The following is a 20,798-nucleotide window of genomic DNA, read 5'->3' as shown; positions in this document are numbered from 1 at the left end:
CAGAGTTGGTGCAAGAGACTACGGAGAAGGTTGCCATCATTCGAGATCGACTTCGCACAGCTCAGAGTCGATAGAAGAATTATGCAGATCGACGCCGTCGTGCTTTGGAGTTTAGTGTGGGTGACTTGGTGTTCTTGAAAGTATCACCAATGAAGGGGGTTACGAGATTTGGCAAGAAGAAAGGGAAGTTAGCTCCTCGATTCATTGGACCTTTTGAGATCACAGAAAGGATTGGGGAGGTAGCTTATAGATTAGCTTTACCACCCAGACTATCTACTGTTCATGATGTTTTCCATGTCTCCATGTTGAGGAGGTGCTTGAGGGATGAAACTTAGGCCATTGATTGCACAGAGGTCCAGATTCGTCCTAATGCAACCTATGTTGAGATGCCTGTTTGCATTGTTGACAGTATGGTGAAACAGTTGAGGCGGGCAGAGATACCTTTGGTGAAGGTGCAGTGGAATCATCAGGACGAGAGAGAGGCTACTTGGGAGATAGAGTCAGAAATGAAGGAAAAGTACCCACAACTCTTCGAATAAGGTATGCAAATTTCGAGGACGAAATTTCTTTTTAGGTGGGTAGAATGTAAAACCCTAAAATTTCGTACATTATTTTTTTTATTATTATTTAGTATTTAGTATTTTAACGTGATAGTTGAGATAATAGAGTTTTTTTTTTAAAATTTAAAACTTTAAATAAGAGTCCTAGGTTATCTCGAATACAGTTATATTTATCCTTTATATTTTACATCGTATCAGTACGAGAATATTATTTTTCATAAAAAAAAAAAAAAGAAGAAAGAAATTACCGAGAGAGAAAGAGAGGAAGCGGGTTACTGATTTTTCGTTGGCAATCTGCAGTAGCCGGAAAAAGAGACGGTGACCAAAGGATCGGCTAGAGAGAAAGGTTTAACGATATTTAACAGGCAAGTTAACCTTGCATTGTACTCTTATATATATTTGGAACTTGCTTTTGATGAATCTTGTATGTTTTAATAAATAGTAGGAAAAAAATATATATATATATATATATTCTTAATGATAGTTATGATTAGGATAATATAGTTGTATAGGTTGTTGTCTTGAATTTAATTGGACGAGAATTATTTATTACTAAAGATTAGATAAAAAAATTCAATTGTAGAAACTTTGGTTATTGGTTTTGTTAAATTTGTAAAGATGGGTTATGTTATTATTATTTTAGTAAATTGATATATAAGGTTACAAGCTACGATTTATTGGTCCCACCCAAACAATCAGAATGATTATTAATATTTAGTTATTGTTATGAACTATTTGTCTGATGTAATCTATGAGATATGGTTGGAGGACTAGATCATAGAATTATAAATTGTGTATTATGTATATAAACTCTGGATCTATATATATACATTTATACATGTATGTATAATTCTTGTAGGGATGTACATGAAAGCAAGCATCTTTATATGGATATATGTATATATGTTTAGATACGAACATGTGAATTAGGAACTGAGCCATGTCTACTAGTTGGCAGTACTATTGTAACATGATTAGGATATTTATATGATTTAATATTAACCAAATTGAATACTCTTACTTTTTGGTCCTTCATACCTCTATATATATATAACTTGCGAAAATTGAGTTTAGAGACTTTGTCTGTCTGTGATTGATATATATATATAAAGTATTGCATTGTATACATGATTACTTTGGTTCATGTTAATCATGTAGCAGGACTGGGTAATGTATGCATCAATGGCATATGTTTATACATATGTTTATTTGATATATTATACATGTGAGTTTAGTCCCTAATTACAGTGACTTGTACGCACGTGATGGCTAGATTGCAAGTTATTCTTTTTTTTTTTTTTTTTTTCATATTTCATTGATATTGAAAACAGATTGAAATAAAATACTATTTGATTAAAGGAAATAAAATAGAATACTATTTCTTTATATTTTATTATTATTCTTTTAAATTGATTTTTAAACTAAAAGAAATAAGGAAAAATAATATTATTATTCTAAAAATATTGGGGTATGTCCAGAATTTGGTACTCTCAGTGGTTGGGTCATTAGAGTACTGTTTTTAAATTAAAAGTGTATTTGGGTGCATTAACTAATAATTTGAAATATTAATTAATGATATCTCTCATAATTCACTATAATTAATAATGATGAGTTTGGATTAGTCGGAGGGCAGTCAGGGACTGACCCTATGATGACTCTTGGGTATGGTCAGGGACCTACCTATTTGGGAGTGCACTACCTTTTTGTTATGGCCATGGGTCTAATGAGCCCTTATTGTGTGGACGTGATCAGGGATCATCTGGGGAGTAGACGTACAATCCAGCCACACGTGTGTTTTTGGTAGTCAGGGACTATACGATTCACACCATTTTATTGGACGGGAGCCCGGGGCTCATGTGAGATATGCCGATTTATAAAAAAATAAAAGATGGTTATTTATTAAGTTTATAACTAACTGGGTTATACACATTTGAATAATGAACTTATTTGAGTTGCTTATATATACAGGAATATAAGGTAAGGTTAATTTGCTGAACGATGATTGTGTTTAGCATTTATTGCTGAGCTTGTGAGCTCACCCCATTATCACATTTCAGGTACACGTTGAGTAGGAACGTGATGGGATTACATGATGGGAACGGATTTTAGCTCGTTGCGCATTAATTTATTTTAGCTTGGTTTTTTTCCTTTATTCTGATTATTGTAATAAAGTTAATGTTTTATGAAACTTTATTGAGTTGATTCAGTGGTCATAGATGTTCTGTTTTACTAGAGGGAATTGCACCTCTATTTATGGATTTGTATAAAATTTGTCAGACTCTCATGTTTGTTAAGTTGAATGACGGGATTCATTGTAGTTCTATTATGGAGGATGTATGTTGAGAATTGATGGAAGTTATACCTTAGATTTTTTTTTATGCAGGACAAGTAGTTCTTGTATTAAAATTTGGGGTGTGACAATTCGACGATGTGGTTAGATTAGAGGATGGTGGAGTTGAGGAATGGTGGTGGGGGTTGTGGCCTGTAATGGTGGTGGGAGGAGGCGGCTCCTTGGTGGAGAGGAGAGAGATGGAAGAAAGAAGAAGATTAAAGGCAAAATAGGAACAAAAATGGTAAAATCAGATTTTTAGATTTATTTTTTGTCAAAAAGTGATCAGAGGGACTTATTTGCACATTTTTTAAACATTATGGACTGAAATACATATTTTCAAAAATGAGAAACTAATTGTGTACATAACCTATGTTACAGAGAGATTTTTTGCACTTAACCCATCTTTGAATCAATGCAATAAAATAATTTCAGATCTATTAGTATCTTTTTTGCATTGCTTTTAGGAATTAATGTAGCCAAAAAGCACGTCAATCCAGAACAATGGTCCTTGAAATGGCATCGCATCCTCTCTCTCTCTCCGTCTCTCTCCCATCTTTGTTTTTTCCTATCAAAATTCAAACAAATGGGTCCAAGAGATCTCTCTCTCTCTCTTTCCCATCTTTGTTTTTTCCTATCAAAATTCAAACAAATGGGTCCAAGAGAAAAGCAATTGGAAAGAGTGAAACAATGAGGCAATTCAAAAACAACTACTAATGAAGAATTTTAACTTCTACAAAGTGATAACTATACGCACCCCCACACACATATATATGTTATATTTCTTTATTTATGGGCATTTATGTAATTTTATATCATTCCTTAACGATAGTTAGTTTTAAGTTGGTCAAAATTTGCAACTGTTAGGAACATTATGGGTGTTTTTTGCCACAAAAAAAAATAAAATAAAATTGTAGAGAGGAGTATTTTGCAACCTTTTTGAACCGCTGGGAGGTTTAGCGCATAAAGCCTAAAAATAATTAAATCAAAACATTCAAAGAGGATATTTTTCATGGAACATACACGTTGAATAAAAACCACAAGACCTATTCCAAACCATGGTTCATAGTCAGAATGCTGTTGCCAACACGGACACTGTAACGGGTGGGCGCTTGCCCATTTACCCAAAAGCTCGAACTGTTAGGTAAGGCTGCATACCCACCCATTTATACCTAATCTCTTTCCCATCCGATTCCGATGTGGGACAAAATGACCCTTGTTACATTCTCCCCCACCCAAACTCGCAACGCCCTCGTTGCGGTTGGGCCACCCTGCCTACCCGGGTGGACTCACCCGGACGCCTTCCGGGCCGAGCGCTTGGCGTGGCACCGGATCAAGGACTGGGTTTGGCTCTGATACTAACTGTAACGGGTGGGCGCTTGCCCATTTACCCAAAAGCTCGAACTGTTAGGTAAGGTTGCATACCCACCCATTTATACCCAATCTCTTTCCCATCCGATTCCGATGTGGGACAAAATGACCCTTGTTACAGACACCATATAACATACTCAAGTTTGTATCAATGTAACATAACGGAATTGGTTACGACAATCGTGAATTATTTTTGATCCTGTGCATAAGGCAAAAAAATCGTCGATATGCTACTTTTTACAACACAATTTGACAAAAATGAATTTTTATTAATTTTTAGTAATTTTATTTTATTTTCTAAGACCATGTAACACGAGTAGTGACCTAATTGTAAATTTTACATCCTTGGTCTTATTAAAAAGGCATGGTTATAATTTTTTTTTACTAAATTAATGAATAATAATATATTTAAGCATTAAATAAATAAAATCCATACCTTATATAACAAACAAAAAATTAAATTTTAAAAATATAATACAAGTCAAAAGTTTCATTCTTAAAGAAATGATAAATATATATGTTATAGTATACTAATAAACAAAAATAGATTACATTCTTAAAAAAAATGATTTTTGTATTTTTTTTTTTTCAGTGATACTACTACAAATACATATATTCTATCTTTATAATTTTTGAAAAATATAAATTTCATGTGACATTTAAGATTTAATAAACTTATACTAATATGTTATAAGATAATTAAAACTATGTTAAGAAATAATTAATTAAATATTCAACTAAATATTTAATTAAACATGCAAAATAAAACAATAAATAAAAAATTAAATAAAGAATCTGGACCGAAGCTAGTATTTGATATATATATCCTTAAAGATAATTTATGTCTCGCATGTTGCTGATGGACTCTACAATGATTGTCTGTTGGATACAACTGTCTCTATCCACTAATAGCATAACTCCAAACTAGTGGATACGATATACCTCCTTCATGCATTACACTCTTTGACTCAAAATGCATCTATACTACAAAATAATGAGTTGGGTTTGAGTTTGATCCTAAGCAGTTGGCTCTAACCAAATGACCGTACCGGTACAACAACAATTATAGAATTTGAGTCCATATAGTTTGAACCACTACATCATATGACTTGAACCCACACGTACCCAATTGGGTTGGGTTCTTGTTGAGAGAGTGTATGAGAGAAGAATGAATTGAACAATTTTACAAATGGCAGCCTGGGGTATTTATAGGCGTAGAAAATCCTTTTCGGATTGGGGGTGTCTCTTCGATTGGGATGCAAGTATGTGTCTGTTGATTTAATATTCACTTCCAAACACCTGCTTACCCGAATATACACAACCTTTCTCACATGGATAACTAGTGATCGGACCTATTTTCTTCCAACGGATCCTTTCTATTATTGATCATCCCCCAACATATGCATCGTTTAGACTGGAAACTGAAAACATTCTTACATGCCTCACCAGATGACCACTCGATTGAATATTTGCGTCTTATAAACTGAAAATGAAAACATTCTTACAGATAAACTAATTCAGAAATTATATGTGAGAGGGGACGGACCTTTAATAATAAAAAGAAAAAAAAAATTCAAACCATGAAGTGGGGGAAAGAGTGGGGTTTTTTTTGTAATTTCAGTTGGGGAAATTTAAAAATGTTATAGGCAGGCACGGACCATGAAGGACCCATTCGGGCAGGTGCCCCCACTAAATTTTTTTTTATTTACAAAATTATCTATAAATTTTGTGAAAATATGTAAAATGTCCCTACTTGTGAAAATTTTAAACATGCCCCCTCTCATACAATTCTCTAGGTCTGTCATTAGTTATAGGTATATAATTCAGAAAAAATAAATTAATAGGTATATAAAAGCCAAAAAAAAATTTCAGTATGGGCAAGGTCCGTGCCTATTCTTACATGTCTTACCAAACACGATAACTTGAGTGAATAGGTTGTACTGTTTCAAACTACAAGCTGTCATCCTACATGACTTTTGCATGTTGTCAACATATCACCCTTCACAACGTAGACGAACATATGACGTTCATGCTGTGGTCTAACGTGATATGCAGGAACAAACAAACGAACCAACTGCAGGCAAGTCTCATTCACACAAATTTTCTAACAATTATGAAGATGTATTACTTTGAAAACCATCATACTACATTACAATAACTATGATTTATACACATAATAGCGATGGTCAAACCTCAATGAAAATGTACGTAACCTATTAATATCGATTGGGAAGCTGTCTATCCATCTCTTTCTTCTTTACCTTACCAACCTCACAAAAACTCCTCAAGGCAACTTTCTTGCCATCACATTTCGATGGATTACTACCAACAATCTTAGAGCAAATTCCATTTATCAAACCACGTCGTTTTTCTACTTCCGGATCATGGAGTAAATTGTCAGTTTCTTCAATCGGAGGGAAATCCCATAGGTGCAACCCTTCATCATTCTCCTTAGTATATGCTGAAGTTTTCGGTAGCTTTTCGAGACTCCTAATTCCCCCTGAAAAGTTTCCACCAGCTTCTTTAGTGGGTGGTGAAGATTCGACACTCCATGGAGAGCTACTGGTAGAAAATGAGCCTAGAGTTGAAGCTTGCGACGTAGAAGATGAAGGTGAGAAGGGAGGAGAAAACATTGGATTACCGAATCCTTGAATTTCTTTCGTTATTTTGAGAGCTTTTAAGCGTGCTTGTTTAAGTGCTTCTCCTCCCTGTAGAAGTTCTAATATTCTCTCTGATCTCTTTTGCATGTTAGCACCCCAATCAAACCTAAATAGAGAACAAGAATGAAAAAAAAAAATTTATTAGAGAAGACATGCAATGAAATTACTTTATTCTATTGTCATTTTGAAATGATATATAACGCAAAAGAATTACCCTTTTTCATCTATGAATTTAAATGTTCCTAGCTCTTCAATGACATCTGTATCACATTGAAACTCTTCAGAGAAGTCTTGGGGACCATGAGTGAGTAAGAAATCAAGCAAGCCTAATGATTTGTAGGATTGTCTCCATTGCTTCCAATCGATCTTATATAGCCTGCATTTTTTCCTCACACGAACTCGACGATTAATCAAAACTATTTTTGCAAGGTTCCCAATTTTATATTCCCAAACAAATAATATCCAATTAATTGCAAGACATTATAATTCTCAAAAAAAAAAAAAAATTAAAAATTAAAAATTATTCTCTTGCAATGATAATATTTTTTTTGAAAATTAAATCAGAAGCACCTTTACCAACAGGCCAATAACCTAGCGGTACCAGATTGCGACTTTTCAAAAGGAAGTCAGGAGTTCAAGATTCGGTGGAAGTATGTGTGTGTGAGTAACAATTAAGAAAAAAAAAAAATCAGAAGCACCTTCGATGAAGGACATCAACTATTCTCCAATAATTATCTATGTCAAATGAAGCCTCGGCTATTCTAGTCATTGTTTTAGCATCCGGACTGCATGGATCATCATTGGTTGCTTCCTCAGCCATCCTTTTAGAGCAAGAACACCATGAAAGAGAAATTAGCACTTCCTGAATAGGGAAGACCTCTTGGATCATCTTTGGATGGTTTATATATATATAATTGATTGTTAAAATGTTACTGTGAAAAAGTAAGAGCAAATATATATATAAAGGGAAAAAAGGTTGTATGAATGTCATTATTCCATGTCTATAGCCAAGTCAAGTGATCAAACATTCAAGAAATTATTATATGGCCCTGAAACATGCTCCAGAGCAGTCTCAAAACTTGTTTTTTGTTTGTTTGTTTTGCTTTCTTTTTTTTAAAGGTTTTTATTTTCCTTTTTTAATTTGTTATTTTACTCAACTTTTTCAACTAAAAGAAAGTGGATACATAAGAGTTTAACAACATATTACAATATATATATATATATATATATATATATAAATATAAAACTGAACATGAATTTTGATTCAAGTGTACCACCAAGTGATTATGATCCAAAACCATCTAATAGTTTCTTCATATTTTCAAGGAAGTATATATATCTATATATATGTATATATATAATCATTTTATAATAAAATAAAATAAAGGGAGAAATTAAATACTCACAATTCTGCTTGAGTAACATCAGTTAAAACAAGTCTAGCAGTTTTGATTCTTTCATGCAGAAAAGAAGAGGCCTGCCTTTTAAGCTGGTCTAGAAACAAGGTTCCCATGGTTGTCACTAAGAAAACTCCCTTAAGTATACCCTAATTTTGGACCAAAGTTCCTACTAATCTCCTCCTAGTTCCAATTTAAAAGTAAAAAACCATCTCACTATACCTAGAGAATTTCCAATGAAACTAATGGTGAAACAATTATAGATTTTATTTCTCTGCATACCCTAAGATTAAAGGACATGTTCTTCGAATCCAGTTCCGCAAATACGAAAATATAATAATTCGTGTGGGCAGCCACAATTCTTGCTCAGACAGTAAAGGAGAAGGCCTTACTAAAATTTGATCAAAAAAAACAAAAAAACAAAAGAAGAAGAAAGAAAAAAAAAAAAAAAGTCACATATTTGACCAAAGGTTATCCAGACATTTTCTATAAGATTTTCTGAACATAAAAGTAGGATCTCAAAGACTGTATTAAATTGTTTGGATGATTAATGAATTTTGACCACTCCTTTATAAAAGGAAAACGAATGGGGGAGCCGATCTCTTCTGAAAGAGTATCATTTCTCTGTATAAAATGAACTAGATACCTATTCTTTTGTACCAACTAAACGCCATTAATTATTGGATAAAGTGCCAAAAAAGAAAAAAAAAGAAGAAGAAAGAAACCCTGAACTATATCCGAATTTGCATGTAAGGAGCCCCTTAAATTATACTTCATGTATAATATTCCCTGAACTATCTCATTCGGTTACAAAATGCCCCAATGCCTAGACTATTTTTTTTAAATTACCATAATGCCCTTTCTTTTTTGAATTACACTTAATTTATTTTTCCTATTGAAAAAAATTATGAAAAAAAAAACTCATACTATATTGATGAGATTCTCTATTAAATTTGCATAAATTTATCTTTAATTTTTATATTATTTTTTTAAATAAAAATCTTCAGCAGAAAATTTTATAACAATTTAAGTAATTTTTAATTTTTTTCATAAATATATTGCATGAAAATGAAGGTATTTTTTATTTATATAATTTCTTAATTTTTCATGAATATATTGTATGAAAAAGAAGGTATTTTTTATCGTTAAAAAAAATTTAAATTGGGTATAAGAAGTTTTATTATAAATAGTATAGTTTAATTATAAGTTAATCATATTAGAAAATATGATTACAAATCTATTTAATTTTTTCCATTTTTATAATAAATCAATACTAATAATTAAATTAAGGTAAATAAGTATTAATTAACATTTAGATAAGAGAAAAAATAATAAAAATAATTTAATAAGAATCGACAAATTTAATGAGAAAGGGTAAAATAATCTTTTACGATGAGCTTGTCCTTAACTGCAACAAATCAATAGTTCAAGGGGACAATTTTTAGTTTAGATGGATTATTTGCAAAAGAACAATAGTTTAGGAGGATTTTATGCACTATACCCTTAATTATATTTCAGCTATCTTTGTTAACATAACCATTTTATAGAACTTTGGACTTTTTATAATTAGTAAGTAAATTAGAGGTATAACAATGAAGAGTAACTCACTGTCAATTTCTTAAACTTTTAACAGATTAATGGTTATGTTGAAGTTGAATAATGAACCTAGAATACTCTTGTACATTAAGGTTGTGTCAGCTACTGCCAACCGAATGTGGAGAATTCTTATATATATATATATATATAAATGAATTATTTTTTCATTGACGTGTACAATATGTTGGAGATTTTACACATTTTATTCATAAAATTCAAATAATTATATCATAATTTAGTTTTACCAAACACTTATGCATAACATAATATGATCATACCAAAATATAAATAGCATAAATAAAGCAATATAAAATATTAAACCAGTACATAAAATAAACAGATTAAGAATAAAGAAATTTATGGCCTATATATGGAGATTTCAATGACTATGAAAGACTCCAATATACAATTCCAATGTCCTCCATGCGCACGCTCACAAGGCTTGCAGTGTCCTGTTGCACAGAACTCAAAATATATATATATATATGTACTCAAATATATATGAAATAATATTTTTGGAGGAAAGGAATGATGGTTGTGTGACTTTTGTTAGAACCCTGTAGGGAAAACAAGTGAATTGTCAATTACTGTAGACTTATACCGAGGATCAGCATTAAACACATACCTTTTTGCCTTGGTTACGGATGAGTTTGGCAAGACACGTCCAAAATGAGATTTCTTGGTGTATCTTATTTGCCGATGATATTGTTTTTGTTGATGAGACTAGATAAGTAGTTAATGTCAAATTAGTGGTTTGGAGAGAAGCTTGTTTAACATAAATAGATATAAAACTTAATGTATAGAGTGTAACTTTAGTAAATCTAGAAATACGAAGAGAATGTAGTGTGGATTAAGAATCGAGAGATACAAAAGAAGTGAACATTTTTTCTATTTAGAGTCAATTAATTATTCATAATGGAGGAGAAATTGGAGAGGACATTAATTATAGAGTCAAAATAGGATGAGTTAAATAGAGGGGTGCATCTAATATATTGTCTATGACATATCCCATTACAATTGAAAGTAAGGTTCTATCGAGCAGCTATTAGACTAGTCATACTTTGTGACACGTAACGTTGGGTAGGTAGGAAATAAAATATGCATAAAGTGAGGGACAGAAATCCAAGTGTTAAGATAGGTGTGCGATAGACTAGAAAGAATAGAATTAGAAATTATGGGAGATGGTTGGACCAGCATGAAAGTAGGTGATGATATAAATAGATGATTTCTAATTCTACTTTTGTGAAATTTGAAATCCAAAAAATATATATATATATATATGTATAATATATATATGAAACTTGACCCATAGAAGATATTATATATTTGTGTGTGCGTGTGTATTTGAATGGGAAGATCTGATTTTGGATCACATTTTCAATTTTAGGTTTATTGCAACAACGCCATCATGTGTGCCTTGTTTGATTCAAGGATCCCAAACTTATGGATCGAATTCAATACCTTTATTTAGTCTTGTAATACTCAGATTTTACAAAAAAGAAACAACTATATACTTGTAAAATTGTCCTTGGGGTATTCTTCTTCCTAAATGTTCAACTCCTTGAATAGATTCATACTCATTTCACAGCTAATAACAACATTTAGGTAGATATGGACTTAATTGGTTGTTAAATAAGTTTGGATCTACATTGTTTGAGCATTGAACACAATCCAGCAGTGTTTTCTGATTACCTATTGTGGATCAAATTGAACCCAAGTTCCACTAATTAGGTTATGTAAAATGTGGTATGGCCGGGGCTCTTTGCTTTTCTAAATACATGTTGGATGGACTTGGCAAACTTGATGCCGTGGTTGCTTGCAAAAACATTGTTAATTCTGTTAGGTCCGTTTAGTAACTACAGTTGCTTTGACTCAAAGTTAGAGTAATGTTTCTGCTTTGAATGTGTCTAATAGAATCAATACTATTTGGAACCTTATTTGGTAACGAATATTTGTTGTAAGATTTTTTGAAGCAAAAACATGAAAACATGTTTAAAAAGCATTGCTAGTTAAAAATGTCTTTTTTATCTCTTTTTTATTTTTATTTTTAACAGTATTTTTGCTATGGTGTGGAAGCAAACGGAAGCATTATTTTTTGCCTTTCAATTTTGGCCTTTTTTTCGGAATCGGTTCAATCGCAACAAACGTTAACAAACACTTTGTAATTTGGCTTCTCTACCGTACACTGTTCAAAAAAAAAAAAAAAAAAAAAAAAAAAAAAAGAAAAAACACCCCGAAATAGAAGAGATTGCCAAACAAATACTACTTTTGCTATCCATAGTTATAAGGTCAATAAAATTGTTCCCTCTGTTGAGCTTGTTTTCTTGTGATGGACAAGGTTAGCGACAGAACCATCTGATCATTCCTCCGGTAAACATTCCAGAGTACAGAAAAGTCTTGATCAAGGCGCACACTGCAGCTTTTGCATCGGCTCCCAAATTCTTGGCGATTCTGACAAAAGTAGAAACAAAATGTGAGATTTATCTAACCTTTTCTTCTATCAAAGGATGAACATTAATTGATCTCATTGTTTTTGAATTTGCAGTGTACATCCTCAATGGCAGCATTTAAAAAGTGGCGAATGGGTGGCCCCAGATCTCAGATAGCTTCTGTTCTTGGGAGGAAGAGAAAACCAATTGAATAATTTAAAATAATAATCATTTGATCAATGGATTTAGGAGGTTCGTTAACTCGAAATGAAAGATCCAATTTAAAAAACTGAACAAAAAGTGTCCAAATTAAAGCAAATACAATCTATCGGGTAAATGAGCCAACAATTCATCAATCCAAAGGCCGTGGACGAGCTCTGCAGAACGATGGAGGGTGATCCGAGTCAAAAAGGATGCAACGAGTGGCAACACAGTGATGGAGTTGGACATTCTGGTCATGACAGAGAACTCTGAGAAGAGAAATTCCGACGAAGATTCTAGCACTCCTTTCTTTCCATGTGTGGTAGACTAGAGCATAGAAGCACAATTTGCTGCCCCATGATCATGTATGACGAGGGTGCATCTCACTTGATTAAACATATCAGAACATGAGAAAGAACTTAATTAGATGCATATTCCCCCACTTGAAACATATTTGAATAATACTACGGTCTATATTAAGTAGTATTTAAAAGAAAATACTACATAGTCTATACGAAGTGGTATTTAAAGCGTCCCACATCGACAAAGAAGTAGAAAAATGAAAAGTATTTATAAGGCGTGGCTGGAATGAGCTGACACAATTTTACTTGAACAGGATTTGTCCCATGCGCTCGTACCTCTGATTCCTTGGTTAATAAGGAAACAGGAATCAGACTATTGTCTAATGGGGGACCATTAGAGCAGTATAGAGGATCGATCCCGCTTTGTTCAATCCGGCTGGGGTGGCCATGCGGTTGTGACAGACTAAATCCCGATCTTTTTGCACTTCTTTTCTTCATCCCCAGATTCATTTTGTGGATTGCTTGTTGCTATACAGCCCAAATTCAAATTTTTGTCCTCTCTTTTTCTTTTGACAGAATTGTTATTTGGGTTTCAAGGAAGGAAATTGTTGCTAGAAGGGAATCTTCTTTCCCTTTCTTGCTTGCGCCCTCCTCCGAGACCACCAGACTCTCCGACGGCGGGCTTCCACAAAATTGAAGCCTTCCCCATGGTGTTGTTGCCGGAAACAGACCAGAGAGCTAGCTGCTTTCCATGTTCACTCTAATGGCTACTCTTTTGAACCAGCCACTTGGGCTTGGTTTGTCTACTTGTTTTAGTACACACCCTATGGTTCAGGCTCACATTTTACTCCAAAATCTTTTCCTTGCTCATTATTCTGTTTGGGCTCACCAAGTGACCTTGTCATCAAATAAACTGAAGATCATGGTATCCAAAATCAGTTTTAGTGACATTGTCTAATGGTGACTCCTAGTGAGTAGTGAGAGATTATAATGTGAATCTGAAGCAATTTCCAGTTCATATTTCTTTTTAATGTCAGGATTCTTATTTGAATTTAAATTTGAGTTGGTTCTTGCTAATTAACTATATTTCTAAAATAAATCCAAATAAATATTACCGGTCTTGAATTAAACATAATTCAGTTATCACCTATATGTACCATATACAAAGTCTAGTCTTCCCATATTTGAGAGAGATCTTGTAAAAAAAATATATCTACCTATAACTGAGTTTTTAAATTTAAATTTTTAATTATGCACTGATACACATCTTGAATAAATTTCATGATTTGGATCTTGAATGATGCATGGTTCTCTAATAAGCCAAATAATATATATATATATATATATATATATATATATATATAATTATGCTTATAAATAAATGACTATGAATATTTAGAGACTAATTGGCTATGGTCCGTGAGTTTGAATGGTGGGTTGCACCATAGGACGAATTCAGGAATTGTCAATTGAGAGACCAAAAAGGGGGATCAAAAGATGAAAGAGTTGAAATTTTTTAAAAGAAATACTAAAATAGGGTTAGAGGGAGAGAGTCTAGGTCACCTAGAAGACTAGGAATTTAGATATATTGGAGAGAGCTCTCTGATTTGTGCTCTGGCTCTGTAGTTAGGCTTTAGGTTTTGTTTAGAGTTTGCTTGGCTTGAACCTGTTTGGTTAGGCCTTTACTTAAAAAATGTAATTATACCTTGAACTTGTTTGGATGGTCTAATATTGGGGGGATTTGGGGGGGGTGCGGGGGAGATGCTCAAGTTTTTCTTAGTCCTCATTAAAAAAAATAAATTTATCAAGATCTGTAGTGTTACAATTGATACAAAATTTTTACCGCAACTTCCTCCATCAGTACACTACAGTATTTTGTTTATGATTTTAGGACATGTAGATATTTTTAAAAATATCCAATAGTTGTCCGTTTCCTTCTCAATGTTTGTAAACTGATTTTGAACTATTTATTTGAGTAACCGATTGACATCCAAATATTATCCAAAATTCTAGATTTTTAGTCCATCATGTCTTCTTCCTAAAAAAACCAAAAGTCTTGGAATTTTCTCAATTCCCTACATTTTCTAAAATACCAAAGTTTATAAAATGATTTATTTTCACCACACTTTATCAGTTGCATTTGCTTCTTAAAACTGATTTCATGGGTAAACATTCAGCTTTTGTGAGTGGATAAGCCTTGTTGTATTATGAGTCTATGTAACGACCCAAAATAAAAATAAAAATTTCGGCATGACCTCTACAAAAAAAGGTCTTATTCAATTCTGATGAAGCTTGCATCGAAGAAGGCTCTTCGAGCGCTCGAAGATTGGGCAGTGGGCTTTGGGCCGTGGTATTCAGGCTTCGAGCGTCGAAGGTCCTTCTTCGAGCGCTCGAAAATTCGGCAGAGGCAAAAATCTTCTCTTTGAGCGTTTTGCAACCTTCGAGCGCTCGAAGGAAGGTTTCGAGCGCTTGAAAACCTAGCAGTATATTTTCCAGTGCTTTAATTGCAGTGCAACAATCTTTCTAAGTCCTATGAGTGCTTGGATTGAAATCCTTGTTGCACGGTGATAGCCATGAGGTCAGAGAGTGTGCCAATATAGGACTTAAATGCTCGGATGGAATTCGGGAACCATAAGCAGCTGGTGCATTGAAAATAGGATGTCATGCACAAGAGTGCCATTCTGAAGGTCCGATGAGATTGCTGGATAGAGCTAAAAACTTCCGGGAATGAAGACAAGAGCTGAGAAGGTCTAAGAAAACCAGTCTGAATTGCGGGAACACAATTTAAGAAAGTTCCAGAAAAATTAAATTTTGGCTTGTCTTAACCATTTCCCAGAAAATTCTAAGGCACGAGCAATGGAAAATTAGGGAAACATGGAAATAGAAAGAATTTCTTCCCTTGATTGCTAAATTTAGAGTCAATAGCTAGATGAACCAGGCTTTGCATGGCGCATTAGTCCTCATAAATTGGGTCCGTCAAGAGGACTTTCTAAACTTTGCGGATTGGGACTATGCCGTCAATGTAAGGCTTAAGCCGTTGGCCGTTAACCTTGAAGAGAGATCCATTGGTAGGATCTTTGAGTTCAACTGCACCATGAGGAAAGACAGCGGTGATAACATATGGACCATCCTATCGTGAACGGAGTTTACCGGGAAAGAGTCTCAATCTAGAATTGAAAAGCCAAGCTTTTTGTCCCGGGGCAAAAGACTTTCTGACAATGTGTTTGTCATGAAATGCTTTAGTCTTAGCCTTATAGATTTTGGCGCTTTCATACGCATCATTGCAAAGTTCCTCAAGCTCATTGAGCTGCAATTTGCAAGTAGAGCCGGCTTGTTTGAGATCAAAGTTGAGTCTTTTTATGGCCCAATAAGCACTGTGCTCTAGTTCGACTAGGAGATGGCAAGCTTTTCCAAAGACAAGCCGATATGGCGACATGCAAGCGCATCATTTAGTCTTAATGACCAATCTTTGCGGTCCGGTCGAACCATTTTTTCCAAGATGTGCTTAATCTCCCGATTAGATACTTCCACTTGACCACTCGTTTGAGGATGGTAAGGTGTAGCAACCTTGTGAAGGACAGAGTACTTGGAGAAGACGGATTTAAGGTAACGGTTTCGGAAATGAGATCCACCGTCACTGATGATTGCTCGGGGCTTTCCAAAATGACTAAAGATGTTTGATTGAATGAATTGGATCACCACTTTATGTTCATCAGTTCTGGTAGCCTCGGCTTCAACCCATTTGGAAACATAATCCACCGCTACAAGGATGTACTCATAGCCATAAGAAGATGGAAATGGTCCCATGAATTCGATCCCCCACACATCAAAAATTTTAATAATTAGGATGGAAGTGAGGGGCATCATGTCTCTTCTAGACATGGATCCGAGCTTTTGGCAACGCTCACAAGATTTGCAAAAGTTGTATGCATCCCAAAACAAGGATGGCCAATAAAATCCGCTTTGAAGGACTTTGTCAGCTCTCTTTTTGGCACTGGCCGCCACAAGCAAGAGTATGACAGAAATTTAGAATGCTTGTGGTCTCAGTTTTGGGAATGCATCTCCGGATGATTTGATCCGGGCAATACTTGAATAGTTCCAGATCTTTCCAAAAGAAATGTTTAACTTGGGAGAAGAAACGGTCTCTTTCTTGTTTGGACCAATTGGATGGAATTTTGTCTATCGCTAGATAGTTGACAATATCCGCATACCAAGGGAGACTGGAATGGGAAATCTGAAAAAGTTGCTCATCTGGAAAGGAATCACGGATAGCAGCAAATTCAGAAGATTTCTCAATGAGTAAGCGAGAGAGATGGTCTGCGACAACATTGTCGGTCCCTTTTTTTGTCCCGAATTTCAACGTCAAACTCTTGAAGTAAGAGTATCCATCGAATCAGGGGGGGTTTAGTCTCTTTTTTGGTTTAGCAAATGTCTAAGAGCGGCATGATCCGAAAAGACTATGACCTTGGATCTAAGAAGATAGGAACGGAATTTATCCAAGGCATACACCACAGCTAGCAATTCTTTTTCAGTGATGGTGTAATTTAACTGAGCACGCATAATAGATGGCATGCGGAAGCTTGTCCACATGCTGGCCCAAAACCACGCCTAATGCATAATCGGATACATCACACATGATCTCAAAAGGAAGAGACCAATTTAGCGGTTTCATGATTGGGGCGGATGAGAGAAGAGTGTGAAGTTTAATGAAAGCTTCCATGCAAGCTTCATCAAAATTGAATGGAGCATCCTTGGCGAGAAGATTGCACAAGGGCCGAGAGATTTTGCTAAAATCTTTGATGAAGCGACGATAGAATCCGGCATGGCTAAGGAAGGAATGGATTTGACGGACGAAATTTGGAGGAAGAAGATTAGAGATTAACTCAACTTTTGCCTTGTCTACCTCAATTCCCCATTTAGAAATGACATGTCCTAGAACAATGCCTTCTTGGACCATGAAGTAGCCTTTCTCCCAACTTAGAATTAGATTTGTCTCCTTACATCTTTGGAGAACAAGAGATAGATTGTGGAGACAAGAATCAAAGGAGGAGCTAAAGACGAAAAAATCGTCCTTGAAAACTTCCAAGAACTTTTCAACCATATCAGAAAATATGGACATCATGCACCTTTGAAACGTAGCCGGAGCATTGCATAGCCTAAAAGGCATGCGCCGATAAGCAAAAGTTCCAAAGGGACATATGAAGGTTGTTTTCTCTTGATCTTGGGGGGCAATTGCCACTTGGTCATAGCCGGAATAACCATCAAGAAAACAATAATAGCTCTGACCGGCTAGCCTTTCTAGGATTTGATCAATGAATGGGAGTGAAAAATGATCCTTCCTAGTTGAAGAGTTAAGTTTCCGGTAGTCTATGCACACACATCACCCGGTGGTGGTTCGTTGAGGCATGAGCTCACCCGCTGACTTTTTAACAACGGTGAGGCCGAATTTCTTTGGAACAACCTACGTGGGGCTTACCCACTTGCTATCAGAGATGGGGTAGATGATTCCTGCATCTAGCAATTTGATCACTTCTTTCATAACCACTTCCTTCATATTCAGATTCAACCTGCGCTGCACCTCTCTAGAAGGCTTTGCGTCATCCTCTATATGAATGCGATGCATATAAATATAGGGGTCGATTCATTTCAAATCATCCACTGCCCAGCCAATAGCTTCTTTGTGCTCTTGTAGCACTGCTAAAATGCTAATTTCTTGGTCCTTTTGAAGGTTCGATGCAATGATGACTGGAAGAGTTTGATTCAAACCAAGAAACACATACTTGAGATGGGCCGAGAGCGGCTTTAGCTCAAGTAGTGGAGAAGACTTCAAGGAAGGGACCAAAGGAGTAGAAGAAAGTTGAGGAAGCGGTTCTTTTGGAATTTTCCAAGGAGGAGTATCCATGATAGCATTAATATCAAGCAAGGAGTTTACTTCTTGGATGGATTAATCTATGTCAAAGCTTGAGAAGTCAAAGTGAGACATGCAAGTTTCAAGAGGATCCTTGCTTAGAATGAAGGAAGAGATTCTTCAACCACTTCATCGATTACATCAACAAGAAAACAATCATCCTCATCGGAAGGATGTTGAGTTGCATGGAAGATATGAAGTTTGACTTGCATGTTTCCAAAAGCAATGTCCATCACCCTGGTTCGGCAATTAATGGAAGCTTTAGCCGTGGCTAAAAAGGGCCGACCAAGGATCACGGGAATATGCTTTTTTGGATCATGGACCGGTTCCGTGTCAAGAACCACAAAGTCTACCGGGAAGTAGAATTTGTCCACTTTGATAATGACATCCTCAAGAATGCCTCGTGGGTGCTTGACCGATTTATTGGCAAGCTGCAAAACCACGGAAGTTGGCTTTAAATCTCCCAACCCTAGCTGTAAGTAAACTGAATATGGAATCAAATTTACACTAGCTCCTAAGTCAAGGAGGGCCCTTTCTATCTTGTTGTCGCCAATGACACACGAAATAGTTGGGGCACCCGGATCCTTATACTTTGGAGGAGCACTATGTTGAATGATGGCACTCATATTTTCAGTTAACCTTACTTTCTTTGGCAAATGATTTCTGGACGTGCGCTTTTGAGTGCACAAATCCTTGAGAAATTTTGTATAGGGAGGGATTTGCTTGATAGCATCCAAGAGAGGCAAGTTAATTTTTACTTGCTTGAAAACCTCCCACATGTCTTGAATTTTGCAATTCTAGTTCCCAATATGTGTCGACTCTTGGAGACGTTGAGGAAACGAAGCTTTAGGCTCATAAGCAATTTCCACATTTGGGGTGACAAGCTTGGGATTTTCATGAGTAGGATTTGGATTAGAAGAGCTGGCACTTAGATTTGGATTTTTTGAGGGAGAATTTTTCTCATCCTTGTTTCCATCAACCTTGTTGTCAACAACACAACCACTCCTAAGGGTGGTGATTGCTTGGACTTGTTCATGAATTGCCCACTCGGAGGAGGGGTTTCATCAATCACATGCATCCCTCTAGGATTTTCAAATGGTTGAGCGGGAAGCTTACCCTTGTCCTTTTGGAGCAATTGATTCATGGAGTTAGCTATTTGACCCACTTGATTCTCAAGCTTAGCTATGGACTGTGTAATGACCCGGTTATTTTCTTCCTTTTCCCTTTTTCCTCAAATTTTACGGATAAATTTTTTCCGTTGTCTTTTCTTTTCTGTGGATGGTTTTTCGTCGCTTAGTGTCATCTTGAGTGCTCAGAATTAGTTTCTGAGACTCTTTCATGTGAATTGACAACTTCCTTTGAGGACCGAGTCATTTTCGCATTTTTCGTTTTTGGATACTATGCGTTATTTCGTCTTTTCTCTATTCTGTCATTTTCCTATTTCGTCTTATCTCCGTTTGTTAGTTTTTGGCACCACCTCACTTCTTTTGCTCAGAGTTGGTTTTTGACTTCACGTATCCTTATCGTGAGTAGTTTCCACGAAATACGTATCTTTACTTTTGCAAGAAAGTACTCTGGTTGCTCCTAGTGCTCATAGGGAAATGGATGCATAAATCTTTGGAATTAATTTCATTTCTTGGGGTGTTTTTCATAAATATCTTTTGAAGATATTTTATTTCAGGGGCATCTAAGAAAATATCTTTTGGAAGATATTTTCATTCTGGGGCAGTTTCACAGTTTACCCTTTTTGTAGGGGCCATTGTGCAATTAATGAAAGTTATTGCAAAATGTCTCGTCTGGAGCCTGGATCCTCGTACGGGATTCATTTTCACTTTTTGTTGACTTGTAAATTCATAGAATTCCGTTCTGGTCGTTTTTCTCCAGTTTCAGAGTTTCTAGACCCGGTTGCTGCCGAACTTGTTCGAGGCATAACTTTCTGCTTGGGATTCAGTTTTTGACACCGTTTCTTTCGGTATTCATATTTTCTCATTTTGAATCTTTTTTGTTCAAGGAGTTTTTCCGTTTGAGCACATTTGCTCAAAATC

The 20,798-nt window shown here is 35.2% G+C and overlaps 1 protein-coding gene across 1 annotated transcript; it reads right to left on the bottom strand.

The window, feature by feature from the left end:
* Window positions 1–6,220: 6,220 nt before the first annotated feature.
* LOC132296486 (uncharacterized) lies at window positions 6,221–8,904 on the bottom strand. Its single transcript, XM_059794687.1, has 5 exons — window positions 8,327–8,904; window positions 7,619–7,741; window positions 7,135–7,296; window positions 6,522–7,026; window positions 6,221–6,334 (listed from the first exon to the last, which is right to left on the bottom strand). Exons 1-5 carry the CDS (start codon window positions 8,431–8,433, stop codon window positions 6,221–6,223), a joined length of 1,011 nt encoding a protein of 336 aa, XP_059650670.1. The 5' UTR covers window positions 8,434–8,904.
* Window positions 8,905–20,798: the final 11,894 nt, after the last annotated feature.

The sequence above is a fragment of the Cornus florida genome, unplaced genomic scaffold (genome assembly GCF_030987335.1).
Source record: "Cornus florida cultivar Cherokee Brave unplaced genomic scaffold, ASM3098733v1 CherokeeBrave_3.0.0_Hap2_Chr02, whole genome shotgun sequence".
NCBI lineage: Eukaryota > Viridiplantae > Streptophyta > Magnoliopsida > Cornales > Cornaceae > Cornus > Cornus florida.
This window is presented reverse-complemented; position numbering and strand designations above follow the sequence as displayed.

Bases quoted from the DNA above. Each gene is read 5' to 3' on its own strand.
- LOC132296486 (XM_059794687.1), bottom strand. From the start codon at position 8,433: ATGGGAACCTTGTTTCTAGACCAGCTTAAAAGGCAGGCCTCTTCTTTT. The intron at 7,742-8,326 runs GTGAGTATTTAA...TTGCTCTAAAAG, and splicing joins GATGTTACTCAAGCAGAATT to GATGGCTGAGGAAGCAACCA. The intron at 6,335-6,521 runs GTAAAGAAGAAA...ACTTGCCTGCAG, and splicing joins GTTTTTGTGAGGTTGGTAAG to TTGGTTCGTTTGTTTGTTCC.